At 47.0% G+C, this 24125-nt stretch overlaps 2 protein-coding genes across 3 annotated transcripts; one reads left to right on the plus strand and one right to left on the minus strand.

Moving 5' to 3' along the window:
• Positions 1-9670: 9670 nt before the first annotated feature.
• Positions 9671-10948, minus strand: BLOC1S4 (biogenesis of lysosomal organelles complex 1 subunit 4). The gene has a single exon (XM_010602008.3). It carries the CDS (start codon positions 10944-10946, stop codon positions 10314-10316), a length of 633 nt encoding a protein of 210 aa, XP_010600310.1. The 5' UTR covers positions 10947-10948; the 3' UTR covers positions 9671-10313.
• Positions 10949-20585: 9637 nt separating this feature from the next.
• LOC100660066 (MORF4 family-associated protein 1-like) lies at positions 20586-23047 on the plus strand. 2 transcript variants are annotated; one of them, XM_064286229.1, is made up of 2 exons: positions 20586-20998; positions 21677-23047. In XM_064286229.1, the coding sequence occupies exons 1-2, from the start codon at positions 20660-20662 to the stop codon at positions 21722-21724; spliced, it is 387 nt and encodes a 128-aa protein (XP_064142299.1). In that variant the 5' UTR covers positions 20586-20659; the 3' UTR covers positions 21725-23047. The 2 variants fall into 2 exon arrangements, with proteins under 2 accessions (XP_064142299.1, XP_010600309.2); XM_010602007.3 differs by having other exon boundaries at positions 20591-21041.
• The last annotated feature ends 1078 nt before the right edge of the window (positions 23048-24125 follow it).

The following is a 24125-nucleotide window of genomic DNA, read 5'->3' on the forward strand; positions in this document are numbered from 1 at the left end:
AGCCCATGAACTTCTTTAAAGTTGCCTTTCAGAAGCAGCTGGAGAAAACCAGGCCCAGGGACATGCGCAGAACATCCACCTGTGACCGCTGTGTGACCTTCCACCAGGGGCAGCGAGGGGCTACAGCCCCAGCTGGGGAATGGAACCCTGGGAGCGGGAGACTGCGCAGGCGCGACACCCCATAATAAGCCCCGCTACGATTCCCAGAGCCCTCTGGGACAGGAGCCATCTTGGAAAGCTGGTGCGGGGGCACCTTAGTTAACATATCCCCGCCTGTGTCTATGAATAAACATGAATCTTTTTCCGCCCAAGAGCTTTTAAAAACTCAGGCCTGTCTTTTGACTTGTGAGATGAGGGTAAGCCTTGCAGTAGGCCCTCCTCGTCTCCGCCTGCGAGCCTCTTCAATAAAGCTTTGCTCGTGTGGAAAACTATGTGCCTTACCTGCTCATTCTTGACCAGTGAGAGCCAAGAACCTTATTCCAGTAACAAGGTCCTCACACTCTCCTGGAAGAAGACAAACAATACACAATTTGGGAAAATCAAAGCGGCAATGAGCAGTGAGGGGTCTTCAGCTTTAGGTTCCTGTCCAAGGGCGAGCCACTTAAACTTAGGCTCCAATGATAAGCAGCCCCCCTCAAGAATCAGACAGCAGCCGTCATGCCTGAGGCTGGCGGGGGTCCTGCATCTCTCTCAGAGGGAGCTGAGCAGCCACCTGGCCTGTTGAACACGCATCTGCTGGTAACAAGTCACCCCGATTAGAAGAGGCTACCGACAAAGAGGGGCCCCAGGCACCAGCCACTCCAGTGTGGGTCTTCCGAGAACCAGCCCCTCCCCTACCCCCACAGCCTCTCCAGAGTTGGCCCCAAGGGGTGGGTGGTGGGAGGACAGGGCTACATTATGAGAGCCTACAGGACTGCCGTGGGAGACAGAAGGCCCCAGTGTATCCAAGGAGGGCAGGCCAGGGGCTGAGAATAGCTCCCGCGGTGGCAGGGCCCAGTGTGAAGCCAGGAAGAAACAGGGCTTTATTACAGGGAGGGCAGGCACAGCCTGGAACGGAGGACACGCTGGTGCCCATTTGGACCTACGGGAGGCTGGTCAGACGGGCAGGGCTCCCGCAGACACTGTGCCCTAGGAGGTTCCTCAGGCCTGTGCCCTAGGAGGTTCCTCAGGCCTGTACCCAGGCGTGCACATGTGCAAAAATGTCACCATGATATGTGCACATTAGTGTACATGTTTATATTCCAGAAAGCAATAACAGAACAAAGCCTCTACGTGTGCCTCTCCTTGCTGCACAGCCCGGGACAGGCCCACATGTGACCCAATGGGGAAACTGAGGCCCAGAGCAGAGCAGAGAATTGTCTGTGGCCACATTCAACATCACACCAAGGCTCCCAACCACAGCACTGTTTCTCCAGCTCAGCACTCCCCATATTTTATAACAATCAACGTCCATTGAAGCAGCAGTCAAGAAATTAAACAATGTATTATTGCATTTGGCAAATCTGCTGCAAAAGACGTCGTTAAAGTTATAGAGAGCAAAGACATTACTTTGAGGACTAAGGTATGCCTGACCCAAGCCATGGTCTTTTCAATCATCTCATATGAAGTGAAAGACAATAAAAAAGAAAGACTGACAAGGAACTGATGTCTTTAAATTATGGTGTTGGCGAAGAATATTGAATATACCATGGTCTGCCAGAAGAATGAACAAATCTATCTTAGAAGAAATACAACCAAAAAGTTCCTTAGAAGTGAGGATGGAGAGACTTCAGCTCACTTACTTTGGACACGTCATCAGGAAAGACCAATCACTAGAAAAGGACATTATGGTTGGTAAAGCGGGAAGCCAGTGAAAACGGGGGAACCCTCCATGAGATGGGTTGATACAATAGCTGCAAAAATGGGCTCAGACATACCCAAAATCATGAAACTGATGCATGACCAGGCAACGTTAGTTCTGCTATACGTAGGTCACTCTGAGTTGAAGCCAACTCAACGGCAACTAACTTTCGAGGTGTGGCTGAAATGCATGGACAAGAGCTAGCAGGCCAGCTTGGTCCTGAGGTGCTCCTGCGTAGGAGGACCCTGAGGCCCAGAGGGCGAGTTTGCTGCCTGAGCCCACTTGGTAGGAGCCCACTCAGCCCGTAGGTGGGGGAATGGGATTCAGACCAGACTGGCGGTCCCAGCTGTGTCCCAAACACACCCGGGACGGCTGGGTCCTCGCTGTCCCTGTTCACTCATCCACAGATAGGCCTCCAGCGCCTACTCCAACCCAGATGCCCTGCAGCTGCAAGGGACTCAGGGTGGACAGAACAGACAACAGCTGGGACCCCCACTTGTGGGGTCACGGACCAGCCACATGCAGACACTTGAACGGCTACGCATTCCGGGTCGGGGGGAAGAGCCACAAGGATGGCAAATGGGGTAACGGGGTGGGGTGTAAAGGCCTCTCTGGGAGGTGGCGTGATGCTGATGCCAAATGGGGACAGAGGGTGGGAGATACAGAGCAAGCTTCCAGGCTCCACATACAGCACTCAGGATCCTGCGTGGGGACTGTGCCCACCGCCCCCACCACCCTGGGTGCCCCCAAGTTAGCCATGCCCCCTCCCTCCCTGTACCCTGCTCTCCTTCCCCTCCACCCCTCCAGCCCCCCAGGAGCAGCCACGTGTGCCCTGGCCCCATGTCCACACGTGAGCCCAGCAGGCAGGACAGGCCTGCTGGCTCTGAACCTGCAGCCAGGGTCCAGGCCCTGCGCAGCAGCTGGGAGTCTCCCGGGGCTGGGCTGGACCAGCAGTTTCCAGGCTGCCCTTTGCCACTCCGGGCGCCCCCTGCTGAGCAAACATCAGCTCTGCAGCCTCCCTGTGAGGCCAGCGGGGGGTCCAGGAAGGCTGCGGGACATCCATCCTGACAGGTGGGCCACACACGGAGCCCACCACCTCCCCACAGTGACGATTGGAGGTCAGAACCTGTCGTTCTGAAATGCGTCCCCTTCTCTGTTATCCGGCTGATATAGGTCCCCAGGAAGTTTTTTTTTTTATTTAACGTGCTTTAGATGAAAGCTTACAAATCAAGTCAGTCTCTCATACAAAAGCAATAGACACCCCGCCGTGCACTCCCAGGTGCTCTCCCCTTAATGACACAGCACATTCCTCCTCTCCACACTGTATTCCCTGCATCCATTCAGCCAGCTCCTGTCTCCCTGCCTTCTCATCTCGCCTCCAGACAGGAGCTGCCCACATAGTCTCATGTGTCTACTTGAGCCAAGAAGCACACTCTTCACCAGCATCATCGTCTATCTTATAGCCCAGGCCAATCCCTGTCTGTAGAGTTGGTTTCGGGAATGGCTGCAATCTTGAGCTATCAAAGGGTCTGGGGATTGTGACTGTCAGGGTCCCCCTGGTCTCTGTCAGACCATTAAGCCTGGTCTTTTTACGAGAATTTAAGATCTCCATCCCACTGTTCTCCAGCTCCATCAGGGATTCTCTGTTGTGTTCCTGGTCAGGGCAGAGATCAGTGGTAACTGATTACCATCTAGTTCTTCTGGTCTCAGGTTGATGGAGTCCCCCAGAAAATTTTTGCTTTTTTTTTTTTTAATTGTGGTAAAATATACAACAAAAAATTTGCCATTTTAACCATGTTTAAGTGTACAATTCAGTGTCACTAATTACACTCACCATGGTGTATAACCATTACCACTGTTTCAAAGTTTTCATTGCCCCAAACAGAAACCCTGTACCCCTTAGCAGTGAGCCTCCCCTCTCCCCCAGCCTGTGGTAACCTCTACTTTTGTTTCTATGCATTTGTTTGTTTTGGATAGTTCATGTGGCGGGGGGGGGGGGGGTCACACAATATTTGTCCTTTTGTGTCTGACTTATTCACTCACTATGTTTTCAAGGTTCGTCCATGTTGTAGCATGTATCACAATTTCGTATCTCTTTATGGCTGAGTAATACTCCATTCTGTGGTGTTGGCAAGGCATATTGAGTACGCTGTGGACTGCCAGAAAAAATGAACAAACTTTTCCTGGAAGAAGTACAGCCAGAACGCTCCTTGGAAGCCAGGATGACAAGACTTGGTCTCACATACTTTGGACATGTTATCAGGAGGGATCAGTCCCTGGAGAAGGACATCACGCTTGGTAAAGTAGAGGGTTAGCGAAAAAGAGGAAGACCCTCAACGAGATGGACTGACACAGTGGCTGCAACAATGGGCTCAAATAGCAATGACAGTGAGGATGGCGCAGGACCAGGCAATGTTTCATTCTGTTGTACACAGGGTTGCTATAACTCAGAATCAACTTGATGGCACCTGACAACATGGATGGACCATATTTTGTTGATGGACAGTTGGGTTGTATCCACCTCTTTGACTATTGTGAACAGTGCTGTAATGAACATTGGTATGTAAGCATCTGTTCGAGTCCCTGCTTTCAGTTCTTTTGGGTACGTATCTACCAGGCAATTGGCGGGTCATATGGTAATTTTAATTTTTTGAGGAACCACCAAACTGCTTTCTGCAGCAGCTGTACCATTTTACATTCTCACCAGCAACGCTCGAGGGTTCCGATTTCACCACATCCTTGCCAACACTTGTTGTTTTGCATTTTTTGTTTGTTTTTGATAATAGACATCTTAGTGGGAATGAATACTGGAAAAGGCTCTTAAAGAGATTATTTTAATCTTTTCACATGTAAAATGAATCTCCTTCGGAAGGTAGTTCCAAAGGTTTATATCAACATCCATGCAGCATGGTGAAGGAGGTCCCCTTTGAGCCCACAGGAATGCTAATGCCCACACTGTCTTTAACAAGGTCAGTCCCTGAACCTGGGATGGACTAGGTTGTGGCCTGGTCTTCTGCTCACCACCCCCAAGCTCCTGGGAGCAGGAACACTCTTATTTTTCTGTGTGTCCCTAGCCCTCCTTTGTTGCTTGTTCTCAGCAGGCATTTGTTTGATTGAATTTCTGTATTTGCCTTTATATCCATCCCCCACTCCTGACAGAGCACGTGGTTTTGTCCAGTTGTTCACCCACCTGGCCACCCTGAATCATTCCTGCACCAGGTTCCTGAGAGGGCTGGCTCAGTGCCACCTTCAGAGCCCAAAGCCCAGAGGTGGGAGGCAGGCTGCCGCTAGACAGTTACAAACGCCTTCCACAGGAGTTGGAGTACGTGCTGCGAAGGAGACCTGCTGCCTGCGAAGGAGACCTACTTGGCTTCCCCGAGATCAAGGAGGCCAGAGAGGGAGGGAGTGAGTGACGGAAGGGTTGTCAGGGAGCAAGAAGGTCAGGGCGGGGTGGCGGGAGCCCTAGAATCGAAACCAGGTTTCATTCTAATGTAACAAGAAGCTAATAGGACCCAACATGCTACAGTTTTTAAAGACTGCTGTGGCTGCTCTGTCCCATGTGGAGGGTGACTTGCAGGGGAGGTACGCTGGGGGCCACTTAAGATGATGTTGAGTGGACCCAGTGAGATGACAGTGGCGAGACTGGGCAAGATGCTGTTTTGGGGGATGGTGCCTGTAGATCTTCCAGAACTGGATACATGAACTTGTTGGTCTCATTCCCAAGGAGAGCTAGCCTCACACTCCTCGTCCTGGGCATCCTGTACCCATCTTTTTTCCTTATTCACCTTCAGCAGCAAAAACAATCTTTGGGACTAACGCCCTCAATCCCCCTTTGTTGCTGCTTCTGACAGCTGTTCAGCTGAGCTACTTTTAGACTTTAAACTCCAGACCCTTAGGTTTTCCTCTCATCATGTCTCGTTTTGAGTCCGTCCTCACCTCCTAAGCACCAAGTCCAGCCACTTCTCCTAATCATTCACACAAGGACGCTTCTCAGGGTGTTCACTGCCATCTAGGTCTGAATCTATCTCCCCTGAGCTGCTTCTCCTTGTATCGAAGGCTTTGCCTGCATGTGTCTCTCAATTTGTTTTCCAAAAAATCTGAAAGCCTATCTGCTGTCTTTCAGAAATTCTCAGCAATTCAGGTTTTTGTTATTCAACAAAAGATAATTAACACCATACACTGCCTCATGTAATCCTCACTAGAGCCCTATGAGATAGATACAAACATATTTATAAAGTCGTAATCAACTCCACAAAAGTGGTTTTTTTTTTTTTTTTTGGTATAAACAATTTGTCTTAGAATTTGGGGATCCTCAAAGCACGACCCATGGGCCAGCCATCTGTCCTTTGATGCACAAAGTTTTTAATTGTGATGAAGCCCAATATATTTATTTTGTTGCTTGTGCTTTTGGTGTTATTTCTAAAAAACCATAGCCAAATCCAAGATCATGAAGGCTTACCTCTATTTTCTCCTAGTTGTATGGTTTTAGCTTTTATATTTAGGTGTTTGAACCATTTTGAATTAATTTTTATGGTGTGAGGTAGGGGTTCAACTTCATTGTTTTACATGTGGATACCCAGTTGTCCCAGCACCATTTGTTGAGAAGACTACTTTTGTCCCATTGGTCATGGCACTCTTGTCAAAAATCAGTAGATGTGTAATTTTATTTCTGGACTCTCAATTCTATTCCATTGATCTATGTGTTTGTTCTTATGCTAGTACCACACTGTTTTGATTACTGTAACTGTAGGCAGTTTTGAAATTGGCAATATTTTTTATTTTCAGCCATGTCTTTATAAATAAAGTTTTATTAACACACAGCCACACCTATTTTCTTCCTTATTGTCTATGGTTGTTTTCACACTAGACATATGTTGAGTAGTTGCAAAAAACCATATAGCCTACAATTCTAAAATATTTACTCCCTGTCCTAGATCACAGCCGGTTCACACCAGTTTGTCTAACTCCAGTATACATGCTCAACGATGGATCTGCCTTCCACATATGGACCAAGACTCATATTCCTGTAAGTTCTGGATTGCGGGAAAAAAACCACAAATTCCACAGCTTATTAGTGTCCAGTTTTATGTATGAGCACAGACTGACTCCTGGTTATCACTATCTTTTACTGTGTTAATATCCTATGCACCTCCTGAAAACTCTCAGCAGTTAATGTGCCCTTGGGTGTGAGAGTTAAATGACGCCAGTGTGACTGATAGGCGGGGCCAACTTTAGTGCCCCCCATGCTTTATTAGACTCCACTCCTATGATGTCAGATGGATCCTGGCTGAAAGCAGAGAATACCAGAAGGATGTTTACCTGTGTTTTATTGACTACGCAAAGGCATTCGACTGTGTAGATCAAAACAAACTATGGATAACACTGCAAAGAACGGGAATTCCGGAACACTTAATTGTGCTCATGGATCAAGAGGCAGTTGTTCGGACAGAACAAGGGGGTACTGATTGGTTTAAAGTCAGGAAAGGTGTACGTCAGGGTTGTATTCTTTCACCATACTTACTCAACCTGTATGCTGAGCAAATAATAGGAGAAGCTGGACTATATGAAGGAGAATGGGGCATCAGGATTGGAGGAAGACTCATAAACAACCTGTGTTATGCAGATGACACAACCTTGCTTGCTGAAAGTGAAGAGGACTTGAAGCGCTTCAGTATGGATTACATCTCAACATAAAACAAAAATCCTCACAACTGGACCAATGAGCGACATCATGATAAACGGAGAAAAGATTGAAGTTGTCAAGGATTTCATTTGACTTGGATCCACCATCAACAGCCATGGAAGCAGCAGTCAAGAAATCAAAAGACGCATCGCATCGGGCAAATCTGCTGCAAAGGACCTCTTCAAAGTGTTGAAGAGCAAAGATGTCACCCTGAGGACTAAGGTACATCTGACCCAAGCCATGGTATTTTCAATCACATCATATGCATGTGAAAGCTGGACAATGAATAAGGAAGACCGAAGAAGAGTTGACGCCTATGAATTGTAGTGTTGGCGAAGAATATTAAATATACCATGGACTGCCAAAAGAACGAACAAATCTGTCTTGGAAAAAGTGCGGCCAGAATGCTCCTTAGAAGCAAGGATGGCAAGACTGCGTCTTACATACTTTGGACATGTTGTCAGGAGGGATGAGTCCCTGGTGAAGGACATCATGCTTGGCAGAGTACAGGATCAGCGGAAAAGAGGAAGACCCTCAACGAGGTGGACTGACATGGTGGCTGCAACAATGAGCTCAAGCATAACAACAATTGTGAGGATGGTGCAGGACAGGGCAGTGTTTCGTTCTGTTGTGCATAGGGTCGCTATGAGTTGGAACCAACTCAACGGCACCTAACAACAACAACAACAACCTGTCTTCTAGAACATTAGGGGGCTCCAGCCCTCACCAATAGGGATGGCCTGTAGGGTCACCCAGGACAGCTGGGCCTTCCCCACAGCTCAAGGGGTAGGACCCTCCCCAACTTGTTACTGACTTAGGAAGAGGTAGAAGAACCAGTTTTCCAGAACCAGAAGAGCCTCTTGACTCTCCAGTCTGGTCAGGGTTGGGAGAAGTTGCCAGGAAGGGTGAAGATGGCAGTGCCAAGTGGTGGCTGTGCCTGTTCTCAAGATCTCCATTCTTGAGACAAATGACCATCATATACTATTTAGACCAGCTTCAAGGCCCCATTCCAAACAAGATGGCCCTACACAGATTTCCACTCAGAAACTAAGAGAATTTTGGAATCCAAGGTCCTTTAGAAATAAGCTGCAGGTGTAATCACGTAATCTATCAGCTGAACCAGGGCTCTTCTTTGTAGCAGTGCCAGAAATTTCTATTTACCTTTAAAAGCTGTTAAGCTGAATTTAACTCTTACTAGTTATTATACCGTTAATCTTCTCAACCCAATTTCTTTTTCACAGATAATAAAAGTAAATATCTAAGCACTATACATTCCTAATTATTTTAATAGTTTTACTTTATAGCACACCTGTTAATGTCTACCTTATGGAATGTAAGATTTCTGTTATACAGATATTAAATCTCAGCTTTAAAATTATTCTAGTTTTTCATAATTTATCCTAATTAAAAAAAACCAAAGCAAACCCACTGCCATCAAGTCAATTCCGACTCATAGCGACCCTATAGGGCAGAGTAGAACTGCCCCATAGTTTCCAAGGAGCATCTGGTGGATTTGAACTACAGACCTCTTGGTTAGCAGTCATAGCACTTAACTACTATGTCACCAGGGTTTCCTTATCCTAATTACTTACTCTTAACATTAACCACAAGTTAAAAAACCATCTTAACAGTACAGATACTATGCAGGGAAAAAACGATTTTCATATTCAGCTATGTAAACGTATCATTTAGAAGATCAATGAAAACTAATGTATAGGTTGTATTATCAAACTTTTCACAAACAGCTAAAATGAGAACATATTCTATCACCCAAAGATCTATAATGACACACAAAAACAGCTAAACTATATGCTTATTTGGAGTCTGCCACCTAGGAGGGCCACCTTATGAAACTGATTAAAACTAAAACGAAAGCCTGTTGTATCTGAAACAGATCTTTAAGACGTTGGGGCTGTCAGGGTGAACAAACTACTACTACCAGTCAGTCACACAATGATTTAACTACACATTTTGAAAGGAAAGAAATACACACTGCTGTGTAGTAGCTGGTGTCAGTTTTTCACACAAGCCTTCCAAAGACAGTGGTCCCGAAGCCACTCTTCTTTATCCCACTCGTGAATTCACAGGAGCAACCTTTCTATTTTCAAACAAAAGAGGAAATGCGTAAAGCCCTTTTGAGAAGAAAAGCTTTTCCAATACAGTTTTATTAATATTACGAGTCATACACCACCCACCGCATGTACACATCTACTATGTACAAACTGAGACTGTGAGCTATACTTTCAAACACGACTTCAGGATTAGTTGCAATAAATATACTTTCTCAGAAATTGTGTAACTCCCTTCAGTTTACAATCCAAGGCATGGATAGTTGAACATAACGTTAAATAATTTACCACCTGCCTAAAAGTAAGCTACAGAAAAGTGAATTAACTATTAGGATTGAATAAAAAGAAGGCTTTGGTGTTCCAACAGTTTCTCTTAACCTTGAATTAAACATACGTATCTTGACAAGGTAACACTCTTCATTGAATTGTAAAATCTGCAAAAACAATCCCGGCAGAGTTCGCTCATCTTGCTTCACTGATCCGCCCACCAAGGAGCTTTCGGGTTAGAACTGGAAGACGCAGAAAATCACACATTCTACGTGAAATCACGGAGACACGGAGCAGCAGCATTTGTTGGCAATGAACTTAGAAGGAGACACTGAGCAGCAGCATTTCTTGACAATGAACTTAGAAGTTGCGGAGCCCGACACCGCACGGGCACATCCACGGGACCCCGAGGAGCGGCCTCTGGAGCGGCTGTCCCGCAGGCTCACGGCTGCGGTCACTCGCCGCAACAAGGAAAGTGGTCTTCGGTCCGAAAGAGGACGGGGGCTTCGTGCCTCGGGGGAGCCGCCGGCCTGGCGAGGAAGGAGGGCACGCCGACCGCGCTCAGCAGCTTCCTCAGCGCGCCGGGGAAGGCGCCCCGCTCGGCCTCGGCCCGCGCCACCTGCTCCTCCAGCCTGGCCACGCCGCCCCCGACCATGGTCACGAAGGCCTCCAGCCGGTCGATGCGGCCGTACAGGCGCCTCATCTCGGCCGCCCTGGCGTGGATGCGCGGCACGCCCTGGCCCACCACGTGCGCGGAGTCGCCGCGGATCATGTCCAGCATGCCCACGAACTCGTCCACGCGCGCCAGCAGGTCCTCCAGGCCGGCGTCCAGGGCCTCCACGTCGGCCCGGGCCCCGGGCAGCAGGCGGGCGGCGTAGCCGGCGGCCGCGCGGCGCAGCAGCGGCAGGTCGCGGCCGGGCGCGCCGTCCTCCGGGCCCTCGTCCTCCCACGGCCCCGAGGCGCTGCTGTGGCTCTGAGACACGTTGCCGCTGTCGCCGCTGTCCCCGCTCCAGGCGGCGCCTGCAGGCTCGGGGTCCTCGGCCGACTCCTCGCGGCGCAGCGCACCGCACGCCGGGCCGCTCTCCATGGCCGCGGCGGCCGGCGCTCGCGGAGCTCGGCTTCCGGTGTCCGGCGCGCTCACGCGGACGCTCACGCATGCGCTCCCTCTCTGCTTCCGGTCTTCAGCGCGCTCATGCTCACGCTCACGGCTCGTGCCCGCCCTTCCCGCACACGCACGCGCGCCGCGACCTCTGCCCTCGCGCGGCTCAAACTCAAGCTTCCTGAACTGGGAATGAGATATAACGTGAATGAAGGTATAACACGAACGTAATAAAGCGCATAGACACCCGGCTGGTGAATTAGAACTGCTGAACTTTTGGTTACCTCCCTGTAGCTCTTAACCACTGTGCTATCAGGGCTCCAGTCTAAAGTATAGACCAAAAAAAACCAAACCCAGTGCCAGTCAAGTCGATTCCGACTCATAGCGACCCTATAGGACGGAGTAGAACTGCTCCATACAGTTTCCAAGCAGCGCCTGGCGGATTTGAACTGCCAACCTTTTGGTTAGCAGCCATAGCACTTAATCACTACGCCACCAGGGTTTCCAGCTTAAGTATACGCACTATTAAACTTTTACATATTCATATAAAAACCCGTTGTCGTGGAGTCGATTCCTACTCATAGCGACCGTATAGGACAGAGTAGAACTGCCCCAAAGTGTTTCCAAGAAGAAGCTGGTGGGTTTGAACTGCTGACTTTTTGATTAGAAGCCCTGGCTTACCTTAGCTCTTAACCCTCCTACCACCAGGCTCCCATATTCTACAATGAATAAGTGTTCAGGATCAAGATACAGAACATGTCCGCACCCATGATGGTTCCCTTTCTCTCCCTGTTTTCTTCTTGCTGCTTATACTGAAATGACAGAGAAGAGAGCTAAGCAAAAGGAAGGTCTTTTAGACACGAAAGAACGGAACCTGGATGATTTTGAAAATTCTTGGTCTCTTCAGACAGCAAATGATGCTAAAAGTAAGAGATGTCTTTCTAAAAAAGATCAAACCAGGATACTGCCAGTAATACCAAACATAAAGCTGATGATGTGACTGCAAAATCCTTCTTAAATTTTCTTAACAATCAAAGGTGGTGCCTCAGAGTACCATTCAGTCAGACTCAGGGCTCTTTTAAGAGACTAAGGGTGTGCCTCACAGGTCATCTCAATCAAACAATAGGGTTTCTAGGAAGGTTAAGGGCTTCTCCCTCAGCATTATCTGTAGAAGCCCAATGTACAGATGGGCTTATCTCAAAGGGATTTGTGGGTGTGGCATTTGACCAATGAAATGAAACCCGATGAGATGCACAGGAAACCTACAACGTTTTCGAGAGAGTTATCTTAGAAGAAACACCGCAGCTTGGACTGAAAGGAACAGAGAGTACAAAATGAAGAGTCCTTTGACCCCCCCAAAATTTTAGAAGCAGGAAACAGGCTGAGAAAGCTATGCATCTGAAAACACATACTATCTTTCATGAAAAAGAAAATATAACTCAGAGGGTGCAACAAAGAGTCCAGAGGATGAAGCTGAGAGCCAGGGAGAATTATTTCTAGACCATTTCAGGATTTCTACGGACCAATGACTCCCTTCTGCTTTCCATCCTGCTCCCCCCACATTTTTTCAACAAAAATGTCCATAATGTTTATTCTACGACTTCCCCACCATTGTATATTGAATGGGGCAGGGAGCAGATAATTTGTCTCTTTAGTTTCACAGGTCTACAGATCAAGGAAAATTGTACTCTAGGAGCTGGACCTAAGGAATTACATTAAGTGAGCTTCATCCACACCTGACCTAATACAGATGACAAAATTCTGGACTTACAGGTTACGCTATAATAAGACGAAACTTTGGGGAACTCTGGGTGGGAATGAGTGTGGTTTGCATGTTGGATGGTCACCAACACTGGCGGCCAGAGAGTAGACTGTGTTAGCCAAACTTCAGCATGGTCCCCCTTGTGTTTTCCCTCTTGTTGAGGGTGTATTAGACTTAGTGACTTTTATTGTGAATAGAATAAGGCAGAAGTGATGATGTGACTTGGAGATTAGGTCATAAAAGGCAGAATGGCATACCTTTCTCTCAAATCCACTTGTTCTGGGGGAAGCCAGCTGCCTTGGGAGCATCCTCTGGGAAAGCCCACAAGTCGAGGAATTGAGGCCTTTTAGCAACGGCTATGAGGAACAGCCTCCTTCCTACAACCGCATGAATAAGTCATCTTGGAAGTGGATCCACAGCAGCCAGGAAGTGACTTCAATTCCAGCCAATGGCTTGACTGCAACCTCATGAGAGCTCCTGAGCCAGCCACTCCTGAAACTAGGTGGAATAATAAATGTTGTTTTAAGTTGCTAAATATTGGGGGCAATTTGTTACGTAGCAATAGATGACTAATACATCATTGAAGGACTATACTGCAATTTATTAACTTATTCTCCCACTCATGGACATTTAGGTTGATTCAATTTTGGAGTTATTATAATAATTTGCTAGGAATATTCTTGTACATGCCTTTTTGTAGACATAGGCACTCAAAATCTCTTGAGTATATACCTAGAAGTCAAATTGCTGGTGGTTGACATATGTTTATCCTTAACAGCTACTGCCAGGAATGGATGAGAGTTCCAGTTGTTCCACATCCTCCACAAGCTTGGTATTGTCAGGGCTTTTAATTTTAGGAATCTTAGTGTGGTACAGTGCCATCTCATTGTGGCTTTAACCTGCACTTCCCTGTTGAATCACAAATGTCTTAGTTATCTAGTGCTGCTGTAACAGAAACACCACAAGTGGATGGCTTTATCAAACAGAAGTTTATTCTCTCACAGTCTAGGAGGTTAGAAGTCTGAATTGAGGGCGCCAGCTCCAGGGGAAGGCTTTCTGTCTCTGTCAGCTCTGGAGGAAGGTCTTTGTCATCAATCTTCAATTGGTCTAGGAGCTTCTCAGTGCAGGGACTGAGGTCCAAAGGACATGCTATTCTCCTAGCTCTTGTTTCTTGGTGGTTTGAGGTCCCCCTGTCTCTCTGCTCGCTTCCCTTTTTTATATCTCAAAAGAGATTGACTTAAGACACAACCTAATCTTGCATATTGAGCCCTGCCTCATTAATATCATAGATGTAGAATTTACAACATATAGGAAAATCGCATCAGATGACATAACGGTGGACAATCACACAATACTGGGAATCATTGCCTAGCCAAGTTAACACACGTTTTGGAGGAAACCAATTCAATCCATAACAATGAAGTTGAGCACTTTTTCGTATACTTATTGGCCTTTTGGATATCCTCTTTTGGGAAGTACTGGCTCAAGTCTGTTTTTTATTTTTTGTTCTGAATACAAGTCCTTTGTCATGTATACCTACTGAAAATATCTTCTCCCACTCTGTGGCTTGCCTTTTCACTCTCTGATGGCACAGTGGTTAAGAGTTTGGCTGCTAAACAAAAGGCCAGGAGTTTGAATCCACCAGCCACTCCTTGGAAATCCAATGAGGCAGTTCTACTTTTTCCTATAGGGTCGTTATGAGTCGGAATCAACTGTTCAGGAACAGGTTTGGTTTTTTTTTTTTCAATGGTGTCTTTGATGAACAGAAGTTCATGATTTTAATAAAGCCAATTTACCAAACCAGAAACTTCTGAGAGTGAAAGATGAGACTACTAATATGGCCACCCACTTAGTGATCCTTTTGTCCAATGCCCACCCTACAGTAATAGGGGGAAATTGAGACTCAGTGATGTGTTCGGCTTAATCAGTTTGGTCAAGGCCACAGAGGAAGTAATTGAAGGAAGTAGAAACTAATTCTAAGAGAGCTTGGCTGGGGTAAATGGTTAAGTACTGAGTTACTAACAGAAGGGTTGGTGGTTTGAATCCACCTGGAGGTGCCTCAGAAGAAAGGCCTGCCAATCTATTGCCAAAAGATCACAGCCATTGAAAACTCTACAGAATGCAGCTCTGTTCTGAAACACATGGGGTTGCCATGAGTAGGAATCAACTCGACAACAAGTGGTTTGGTTTTGGTTTGGTCTGTATCTGACTCCAAAACCTTTCGCATCAAATACCTTCACAAATTGCCTGATAATAATTATAATAGCACTACCTCTTATATTTCTTAGTACTTTGGTGTTTGCAAAACACTTTCATGCACATTGTCTCACTTATGCCTCTTGCCACTGATAGATATTCAGGCTGGGACTGAGGCAGAGGTCCCCAAGCTGTGGAAAGTTCCACTGCCTCAAGCAGCTTTGCATCAGAATCCTGTTTCCTTTGCTTGGCCTGCCCCGTAAAAATCCTGGCAATGCATGAAGTTATATGTATACATGTATGTTATATGTAAACCCCATTGTGCCTGTATAGTATGATTAAGAATGTGGCTGATGTAACTTGTATGAACTCCCTATTTGTATACCCCTTAAAAATAACCTTTTCCCTTGCCCTCACTGAGCGGTATTGGCAGCAGCAGCACCAACTGCCTCCTTTCCTTGTGCAACAAAATAAAGGTGACCTTTCTGCTCTCTCACCTCGGTCTCTTGTTTATTGTCCAAAACGAGTCACACTGAGCAGAACCTGGGGTTTCCACCTGGTAACAGGACTGCTGGTCTTTATTTATAACACTGGAAGACTGAGCTCTGATTTGTGACACTTGTGCAAGCAGGATCCTCCCCAATTTATTGCTAGTGTCATAGTGGGTGACCACACCTAGAAATACTTCATCCACTCCACGGTGCACACTGTTGGAGCTCAAAAAAATATTTGTAGATGAATATTATAGTACTATTTACTGAGCCCCTGATATTTTTCAAGTTCTGATGGGTGGTGGGACACAGAGGTGACCAGACCATAACCTGCCCTCAAGGAGTCTACAGCCTGGCAGAATAGGAAAAAATTTATGGAGTAATTCTTTCTCTCTAATACATCGCCTAAGGACCTATGTGATGCCAGGCTGACAGGAGGGGCTGAGGACAGAGCCTGAAGTGACCTTTACCTTGGGGAGCTTACAGTCTGGTGAAGAGTCACTAAGAAGCTACTGACCATAACAACCCAAGGCAGTGAGAAAGTTCCCCCAGGACAAAAGTACAAAAGAGAAGAAAGGGCTGTTTATACCAGCGGTTTCTGTGGTGAGCAGGGACCCCTGCTAAAAAAAAAAAAAACCGTCACAGAGTCAATTCTGATTCATTGTGACCCTATGGGCAGTGATAGTGGACCCAGATTGCTCTGGGTTCAAATTCTGATCATAAAGCACTGTTTTTAGCCAGGTTTCCTTTTTTTTTTTAACATCTGTAATATAGGCCTATCTCGTAAGTTTTCTCCACATGTCTGTCAGTTTGTCGTACTGTGGGGGCTTGCATGTTGCTGTGATGCTGGAAGCTATGCCACTGGTATTTAGATACCAGCAGGGTCACCCATGGTGGACAGGTTTCAGCTGAGCTTTCAGAATAAGACAGACTAGGAAGAAGAACCCGGAAGTCTACTTCTGAAAAGAATTAGCCAGTGAAAATCCTATGAGTAGCAGTGGAACATTGTCTGACATAGTGCTGGAAGATGAGCCCCCCAGGATGGAAAGCACTCAAAAGACGACTGGGGAAGAGCTGCCTCCTCAAAATAGAGTTGACCTTAATGACTTGGACGGAGTCAAGCTTTTGGGACCTCCATTTGCCAATGTGGCATGACTCAAAATGAGAAGAAAGAGCTGGAAAAATCCATTAATAACCAGAATGTGTAATGTATGAAGTGTGAATCTAGGAAAATTGGAAATCATCAAAAATGAAATCGAAAGCAGAAACATCAGTATCCTAGGAATTAGTGAGCTGAAATGGACTGGTGTTGAATCGGACAGTCATATAGTCTACTATGCCAGGAATGACAACTTGAAGAGGAATAGCATTGCGTTCATCGTCAAAAAGAACATTTCAAGATCTATCCTGAAGTACATACAATGCTGTCAGTGATAGAATAATACCCATATGCCTACAAGGATGACCAGTTAGCACGACTATTATTCAAATTTACACACCAACCAGTAAGGCCAAAGATGAAGAAATGGAAGATTTTTACCAGCTTCTGCAGTCTGAAATTGATGCAACATGCAATCAGGATGCATTGATAGTTACTGGTGATTGGAATTTGAAAGTAGGAAACAAAGAAGGGCAGGTAGTTGGAAAATATGGCCTTGGTGATAGAGACGATGCCAGAGATTGCATGATAGAATTCTGCAAGACCAACGACTTCTTCAGTGCAAATACCTTTTTTCACCAACAAAATGGCGACTATACACCTGTACCTTGCCAGGTGGAAGACACAGGAATCAAATCAACTACATCTGTGGAAAGAGATGATGGAAAAGCTCAATATCATCAGTCAGAACAAGGCCAGGAGCCGACTGTGGAATAGACCATCAATTGCTCACATGCAAGTTCAAGTTGAAACTGAAGAAAATCAGAACAAGTTGACAAGAACCAAAGTACGACTTTGAGTATATCCCACCTGAATTTAAAAACTGTCTAGAGAATAGATTTGACACGTTGAACAGTAATGACTGAAGACCAGATGATTTGTGGAATGATACGAAAGACATCATATATGAAGCAAGAGGTCATTAAAAAGACAGGAAAGAAAGAAAAGAGCAAAACGGACGTCAGAAGAGACTCTGAAACTTGCTCTTGAATGTCGAGCAGCTAAAGCAAAAGGAAGAGATGATGAAGAACTGAACAGAAGATTTCAAAGGGCGGCTCAAGAAGACAAAGTAAACTGTTATAATGACATGTGCAAAGAGCTGAAGATAGAAAACCAAAAGGGAAGAACATGCTCAACATTTTTCAAGCTGAAAGAACTGAACAAAAAATTCAAGCCTCGAGTTGCAATAGTGAAGGATTCTTTGGGGAAAACATTAAACAACACAGAACCATCAAAAGAAGATGGAAGGAATACAATACACAGAGTCATTACACCAAAAAGAACTGGTCGATGTTCAACCCATTTCAAGAGGTAGCATACGATCAGGAACTGATGATACTGAAGGAAGAAGTCCAAGCTGCTCTGAAGGCATTGGCAAAGAACAAGGTTCCAGGAGTTGACGGAATGTCAGTTGAGATGTTTCAACAAATGGATGCAGCGCTGGAAGCACTCACTCATCTATGCCAAGAAATTTGGAAGACAGATATCTGGCCAACCGACTGGGAGGGATCTATATTTATCCCTATTCCCAAGAAAGGTGATCCGACCGAATGTGGAAATTATCAAACAATATCTTTCATATCACATGCAAGCAAAATTTTGTTGAAGATAATTCAAAACCAGCTACAGCAGTATATTGACAGGGAACCACCAGAAACTCAGGTGGGATTTAGAAGAGGACATGGAATCAGGGATATCATTGCTGATGTCAGATAGATCCTGGCTGAAAGCAGAGAATACCAGAAGGATGTTTACCTGTGTTTTATTGACTATGCAAAGGCATTCAACTGTGTGGATCATAACAAATTATGGATAACATTGTGAAGAATGGGAATTTCAGAACACTTAATTGTGCTCATGAGGAACGTTTACATAGATCAAGAGGCAGTTGTTCAAACAGAAAAAGGGAATGCTGCATGGTTTAAAGTCAGGAAAGGTGTACGTCAGGGTTGTATTCTTTCACCATACTTACTCAACCTGTACGCTGAGCAAATAATCCAAGAAGCTGGACTAAATGAAGAAGAACGGACATCAGGGTTGGAGGAAGACTCATTAACAACCTGCATTATGTATATGACACAACCTTGCTTGCTGAAAGTGAAGAGGACTTGAAGCACTCACTGATGAAGAGACCAGACTTCAGTATGGATTACGCCTCAACATAAAGAAAACAAAAATCCTCACAACTGGACCAATAAGCAACATCATGATAAATGGAAAAAAGATTGAAGTTGTCAAGGATTTCATTTTATTTGCATCCACTATCAAAGCCCATGGAAGCAGCAGTCAAGAAATCAAAACAACACATTACATTGGACAAATGTGCTGCAAAGGATCTCTTTGAAGTGTTGAAAAGCAAAGATGTCACCTTGAAGACTAAGGTGCGCCTGACCCAAGGCATGGTATTTTCTATTGCATTATATGCATGTGGAAGCTGAACAATGCATAAGGAAGACCGATGAAGAATTGACGCCTTTGAATTGTGGTGTTGGCGAAGAATATTGAATATACCATGGACTGCCAACTACCATGGAAGAAGTACAACTGTTACAGGGCAAGGCTTTCAAGCTTGGGACTAAGTGCTGCCTTGATTCTTGCCTTCCACTGACCAAGGATGACCAGGAGAGGGTCAGAGGTTCCACATAAACAGATTTATTAGCCGCAGAAAGAAAGTAAAGGCTCATGAGTGGGGAACAGAGAGGGACTGAGCACAAGGTCTTTCTGAGGCTTACATGGTTTTGGTGAGGAAAACAGAGTAGTGAGTATTTAGTAGGTTTCTTTCAAGGGGCGGGCAGTTCTCAGAATGGCGGTGCATACTAAATTATGTTGCTTGTGCATCTGGAATCCAAGATGGAACCTGTAGGAAAGGTTCCTGGGACTGGGTGGCAGGACTTAACATGGGGTGTCACGCCTGCGGAGTCCCTGCTGTGGTGCCAGTTCGATTCCTGCTCCTGGTACTTGCCTCAGGCAGAAGTCATCTGTCGGTCACCTTGTGGATGTCTATGGATGTCTGTGGGTGCTCCAGGGTCGGTTCCTCTGAAAAACATCTTACAATGGAGTACATGGTTCTTTCCTTATCACACATGCAAGGATGGAGGTTTTGAGTCATTAGCCAAGCATGCAATTTTTGTAAGTTGCAAGTCGCAGGTGTTGTAGGGTTCCCTGACTAAGGGGCTCAGTGCCTTTTTATTCCCTATCTCACAACCACAATGTTCCCTAGAAGCAAGGATAGCGAGACTGCATCTTACATACTTTGGACACGTTGTCAGGAGGGATCAGTCCCTGGAGAAGGACATCGTGCTTGTAGAGGGTCAGCAGAAAAGAGGAAGCCTTCCACAAGATGGACTGACACAGGGGCTCCAACAATGGGTTCGAGCATAACAACAATTTTGAGCATGGCGCAGGACCGGGTGGCGTTTCGTTCTGCGGTACATGGGGTCGCTATGAGTCAGAACCGAGTAGACGGCACGTAATAACAACTCATAGGTTTGTTTTGAGGGTTAAGTGAGTTAATTCAAATTAATTAAGCAGTTACTGCAGGGCTTGCTTGAACACCAGCCAGTCTTGTTATTCAATCACGGGGAATGGGTCACTTTTACTTTAAAAAGTAAATAAAAACCCGTCCAGCGCAGTCCTCCAGGAGGCAATGAGGGAGCCACTTCTGCCCCAGAGCGGATTAGAGGAGGGGCGGGGCAGGGCGCGGGGACCTAGAGGCGGCGGCGCGCGCGGCCGCGGCCGAGCCCGCTTCACGTGCGCGCGCCCGTCCGCCCCCCCCCCCCCCCGCGGCCTGCCTGAGGCGTGACCGTAAAGGGGCCCAGCCACGTCGCGAAAGGCCGCAAACAGGCAGCGCTCTGCCTGACGGCACGCGTCCATTTTGTTGGCCCTTTGCTGCCGGCGCGCGGGCGTCTGTCCCCGTGGCGTCCCCGAGGCCCGCGGGCGTCTGTCCCCGTGGCGTCCCCGAGGCCCGCGGTGTAGGGGAACCGGGCCGTCCCAGCTGGCCCGGGAGCACGAGCCGTCCCGGCAGCCGCCAGTGCCCGGCCGTCCCCGGGGGCGCGAGGCAGCCGTCGGCCCCGCGGCCCCGAAGCAGCAGAAGATGCGGCCCCTGGACGTGGTGGAGCTGGCGGAGCCCGAGGAGGTGGAGGTGCTGGAGCCCGAGGAGGACTTCGAGCAGTTCCTGCTGCCGGTCATCCACGAGATGCGGGAGGACATCGCGGCGCTGACCCGCGAGCGCGGCCGGGCCTACCTGCGGACCCGGGGCAAGCTGTGGGAGATGGACAATATGCTCATCCAGATCAAGACGCAGGTGGAGGCGTCGGAGGAGAGCGCGCTGAACCACCTCCAGGACCCCGACGACGGCGCGGCCGCGAGGGGCGACAAGGCCGAGGAGAAGGCCAGGGAGATGGCGAAGATGGCAGAGATGCTGGTGGAGCTGGTGCGGCGGATAGAGAGGAGCGAGTCGTCCCGAGGGCTGGGCGGTGAGGCTGGGCGCGGGGGGCGTCCGCAGGAGTCGCCCCGAGCTCGCTCACACGGCTCCTGTGGGAGTGCTCAGAGTCGAGGGGCGAACCACAATGTCGTTGAACCTGAAGCTGGGCAGTGGGACGTTACGGAATTTTACGTGTGTAAATTGTTGAGTTTGCAGACGTTTTGGTGTGTATATTTTCACCACCAGCGTCCCCACAAAAAAAATTATGAGAAAGGATTGGGCAGTGGCGGAAGGTAGATGTGCGCCAAGTGTTGGTTAGCAGTTAGCAGATACTGGTATTTTGTAGCCCTTTCCCTTCTCCTGGTAATTAGGGACAAGTAACCAGGCTTGTATTTTGTGACAAATGAGAATCAGCTCTCATAGGATTGTCTCCAGAGTTAGACCTGCCAGGGTACCAAGGGGGCTGGGGAAACCAAAGAAAAGCTGGTCATAGAGCAAATAGAGGAGAGTGAGAACACGGGAAAGAGGAATAGAAGTGTCCAGCTTTCTCTAGAAGGCACGTGAGTAAGAGGACCCTGTCTAAAAGAGACAGCATTCTCATGGGCGGTTAGTTTTTTTTAAACATCAGCATAGGGAATCCGACACTTAAAATGTCTTGATCATAAATTTATTCCCATTGTGCTTCAGGTTCACAGCTGGTGGACAGACTCTGCTCAGCTGGTAACGATGGATTGACTCCTTGAAGAAATGGAAGCAGCTTATCATTTTCACAGTTTTGTATGTTTCTGACCCCCAAGTAACAGTCTCCCTATGGTCAGAGGTTGATGACCTTGGTACAGGTTTAGATCATCAAATTTCTCATAAGGGAAATGGGGCTTAAACAGATGTTTCAGTGGCCATGTTCCTGTTATTTTGCTTTGTTTCCAAAATGTTGGGTGTGGCCTTGTGTTTTGCTATTACCTGTATGACCTGCCTGCTGCCTTTCTGGAACTTTGGAACACACGAAGACTTGGGGTCAGAATCTTCCAGCTTTAGGAAGCCACTACATAGTGCTTGGTAGCCAGCGGAGGAAGCATACAGGAGACTGCTTTGGCCGAGACTGGGAAGAGCTAGAAAACGTTTGGAGATGGAAAATGGGTTTGTATATATTTCAGTATTTTAATTCTTTTGTGAGACAAAAGAGAGATATTTTTGTGACGCATAGTCTGATGTATATTGTATAACCCTTTCAAGTGAGTTTATTTACATAACTTAGCTGACCTTGTGCAACAGAGATGTTTGACTAGGGATGATGGAGTAGCTTCACTGTTGCCAGACCCTCACGTTCCAGGAGCTTCAGAGTATAGCATCAAAGAGACAGTCTACAAAGGGCTTTGAGAGGCAGGAGCAAGGAAGAGGATTCACCAGGGTTCGTGAAGTTCCTTGTTCATCGGATACTTTGGTTATCTAGTGTTGGTACAACAGAAATACCACAGTCAGATGGCTTTAACAGAGATAAATTTATTCTCTCATAGTCTAGTAGGCTAGAAGTCCAAATTCAGGGCACCAGCTCCAGGGGAAGGCTTTCTCTGTTGGCTCTGGAGGAAGGTCCTTGTCATCAGTCTTTCCCCAGTCTAGGAGCTTCTCCGCGCAGCAACCCTGGGCCCAAAGGACGTGCTCTCCTCCCAGTACTGCTTTCTTGGTGGTACGAGGTTTCCCTGTTTCTCTGCTTGCTTCTCTCTTTTATATCAAAAGAGATTGACCCAAGACACAACCCAATCTGGTAGATTGAGTCCTGCCTTGTTAACATAACTGCCACTAATCCCATCTTGTCAACATCATAGAAATAGGATTCACAACACATGGTAAAATCACATCAGATGACAAAATGATGGACAATGACACAGTATTGGGATTATGGCCTAGCCAAACTGCTAAACATGTTTTCGGGGAACACAGTTCAATCCATGACATCAGGGTAGTAGACCTGAGAGAGATCTGAGGTCAAAATCAAACACGTAATGAGTGTTCACGTCCTTGAAAAACAAAAACTTATTTAAAATAAATTTTTTGCTGAGATGACCGAGTATCTGATGTGTGTTAATAAAAGTCTCTTGAGATGGACGTTCTTCCTTGAGTTGTCATCATGAAGCGGGGATGAGGTCCTGAGTCTTCAGCTGTAAGGGAGCGTGGTCTCTGGAAGGTGCTGTGGGGATGAGATGACAGAGCACTCAGTTCTTAGCAGAAGCGAACTATAGACCATGCTCTGGTCCAAACCCAGCTTTTCGGCAGCTGGAGTGTTCAGTCGTCCAGTCCAGGGGGTTGTGGACTGGGTATGGTGCAGCCCACGCGTGAAAGTGAGTAACAATGAGTAACAGGGTAGTGTGAGTTATTGTCTTGGGGTGGGGCACCTAGGAGTGTGGCAACACCGCCTGGGGGAGTCTGGGAAAGCTTTTCAGAGCAAAGGCTGGGTGAGTTCCACCTGGGGAGATGGCCAGTGAGTTGGAACTTAGGTGTGGAGGGAGTTGTGGGAGATGGGGTGAGCCAGGTTAAGGCCACGGAGGTCTGCATTAAGGAGTTAGTTCATCTTTATAAACCTGTACTGCTGTTGAGGCGTCTGCTCACAGAGTGCTACTGGACACTCAGACACCACAGAAAAGGCATAGCACAGCTTCTCGGACTGCAAGATTTATCTTGGCGAGAACATACATGTTTGTAATAACAAGCTTAGATTTACATTTTGGATTAATATGTAAAATAAAAAACACCTGTTGCTGTTGAGTCATTTCCGACTCACAGAGACTGTATAGGACAGAGTAGAACTGCCCCATAGGGTTTCCAAGGAGCGGCTGGTAGATTTGAACTGTCGACTCTGGTTAGCAGCCTAGCTCTTAACCACTGTGCCACCAGGGCTCCAGTGTATAAAATAGGCATCTTTAAAATAAGGTGAGTACAAGGACATATTTATAGAGACTGCCCTGGCTACTCTGTGGTTTCATGCTCCTGCCTCTCTGGATTCTTCAGTGGAAACAGAAGTATCACTGGGAGCCGCGGAAGCTTTCTGAGCAGGGGAGTGGCAGTGATCTCGTTTGCAGTTTATTAGGGTTCCTCACCCTGTGGTGTGTGGATTGTGGGAGTTGAGTGAAGCAGGAACACT

Source organism: Loxodonta africana, chromosome 5, assembly GCF_030014295.1.
Source record: "Loxodonta africana isolate mLoxAfr1 chromosome 5, mLoxAfr1.hap2, whole genome shotgun sequence".
In the NCBI taxonomy this organism is placed as follows: domain Eukaryota; kingdom Metazoa; phylum Chordata; class Mammalia; order Proboscidea; family Elephantidae; genus Loxodonta; species Loxodonta africana.

What these genes read in the sequence shown, in the direction of transcription:
- BLOC1S4 (XM_010602008.3), bottom strand. Translation starts at nt 10,946, where the DNA reads ATGGAGAGCGGCCCGGCGTGCGGTGCGCTGCGCCGCGAGGAGTCGGCC.
- LOC100660066 (XM_010602007.3), top strand. Translation starts at nt 20,660, where the DNA reads ATGCGGCCCCTGGACGTGGTGGAGCTGGCGGAGCCCGAGGAGGTGGAG. An exon ending in GTCGTCCCGAGGGCTGGGCG is followed by an intron (nt 21,042 to 21,676) that starts GTGAGGCTGGGC and finishes ATTGTGCTTCAG; the next exon opens with GTTCACAGCTGGTGGACAGA.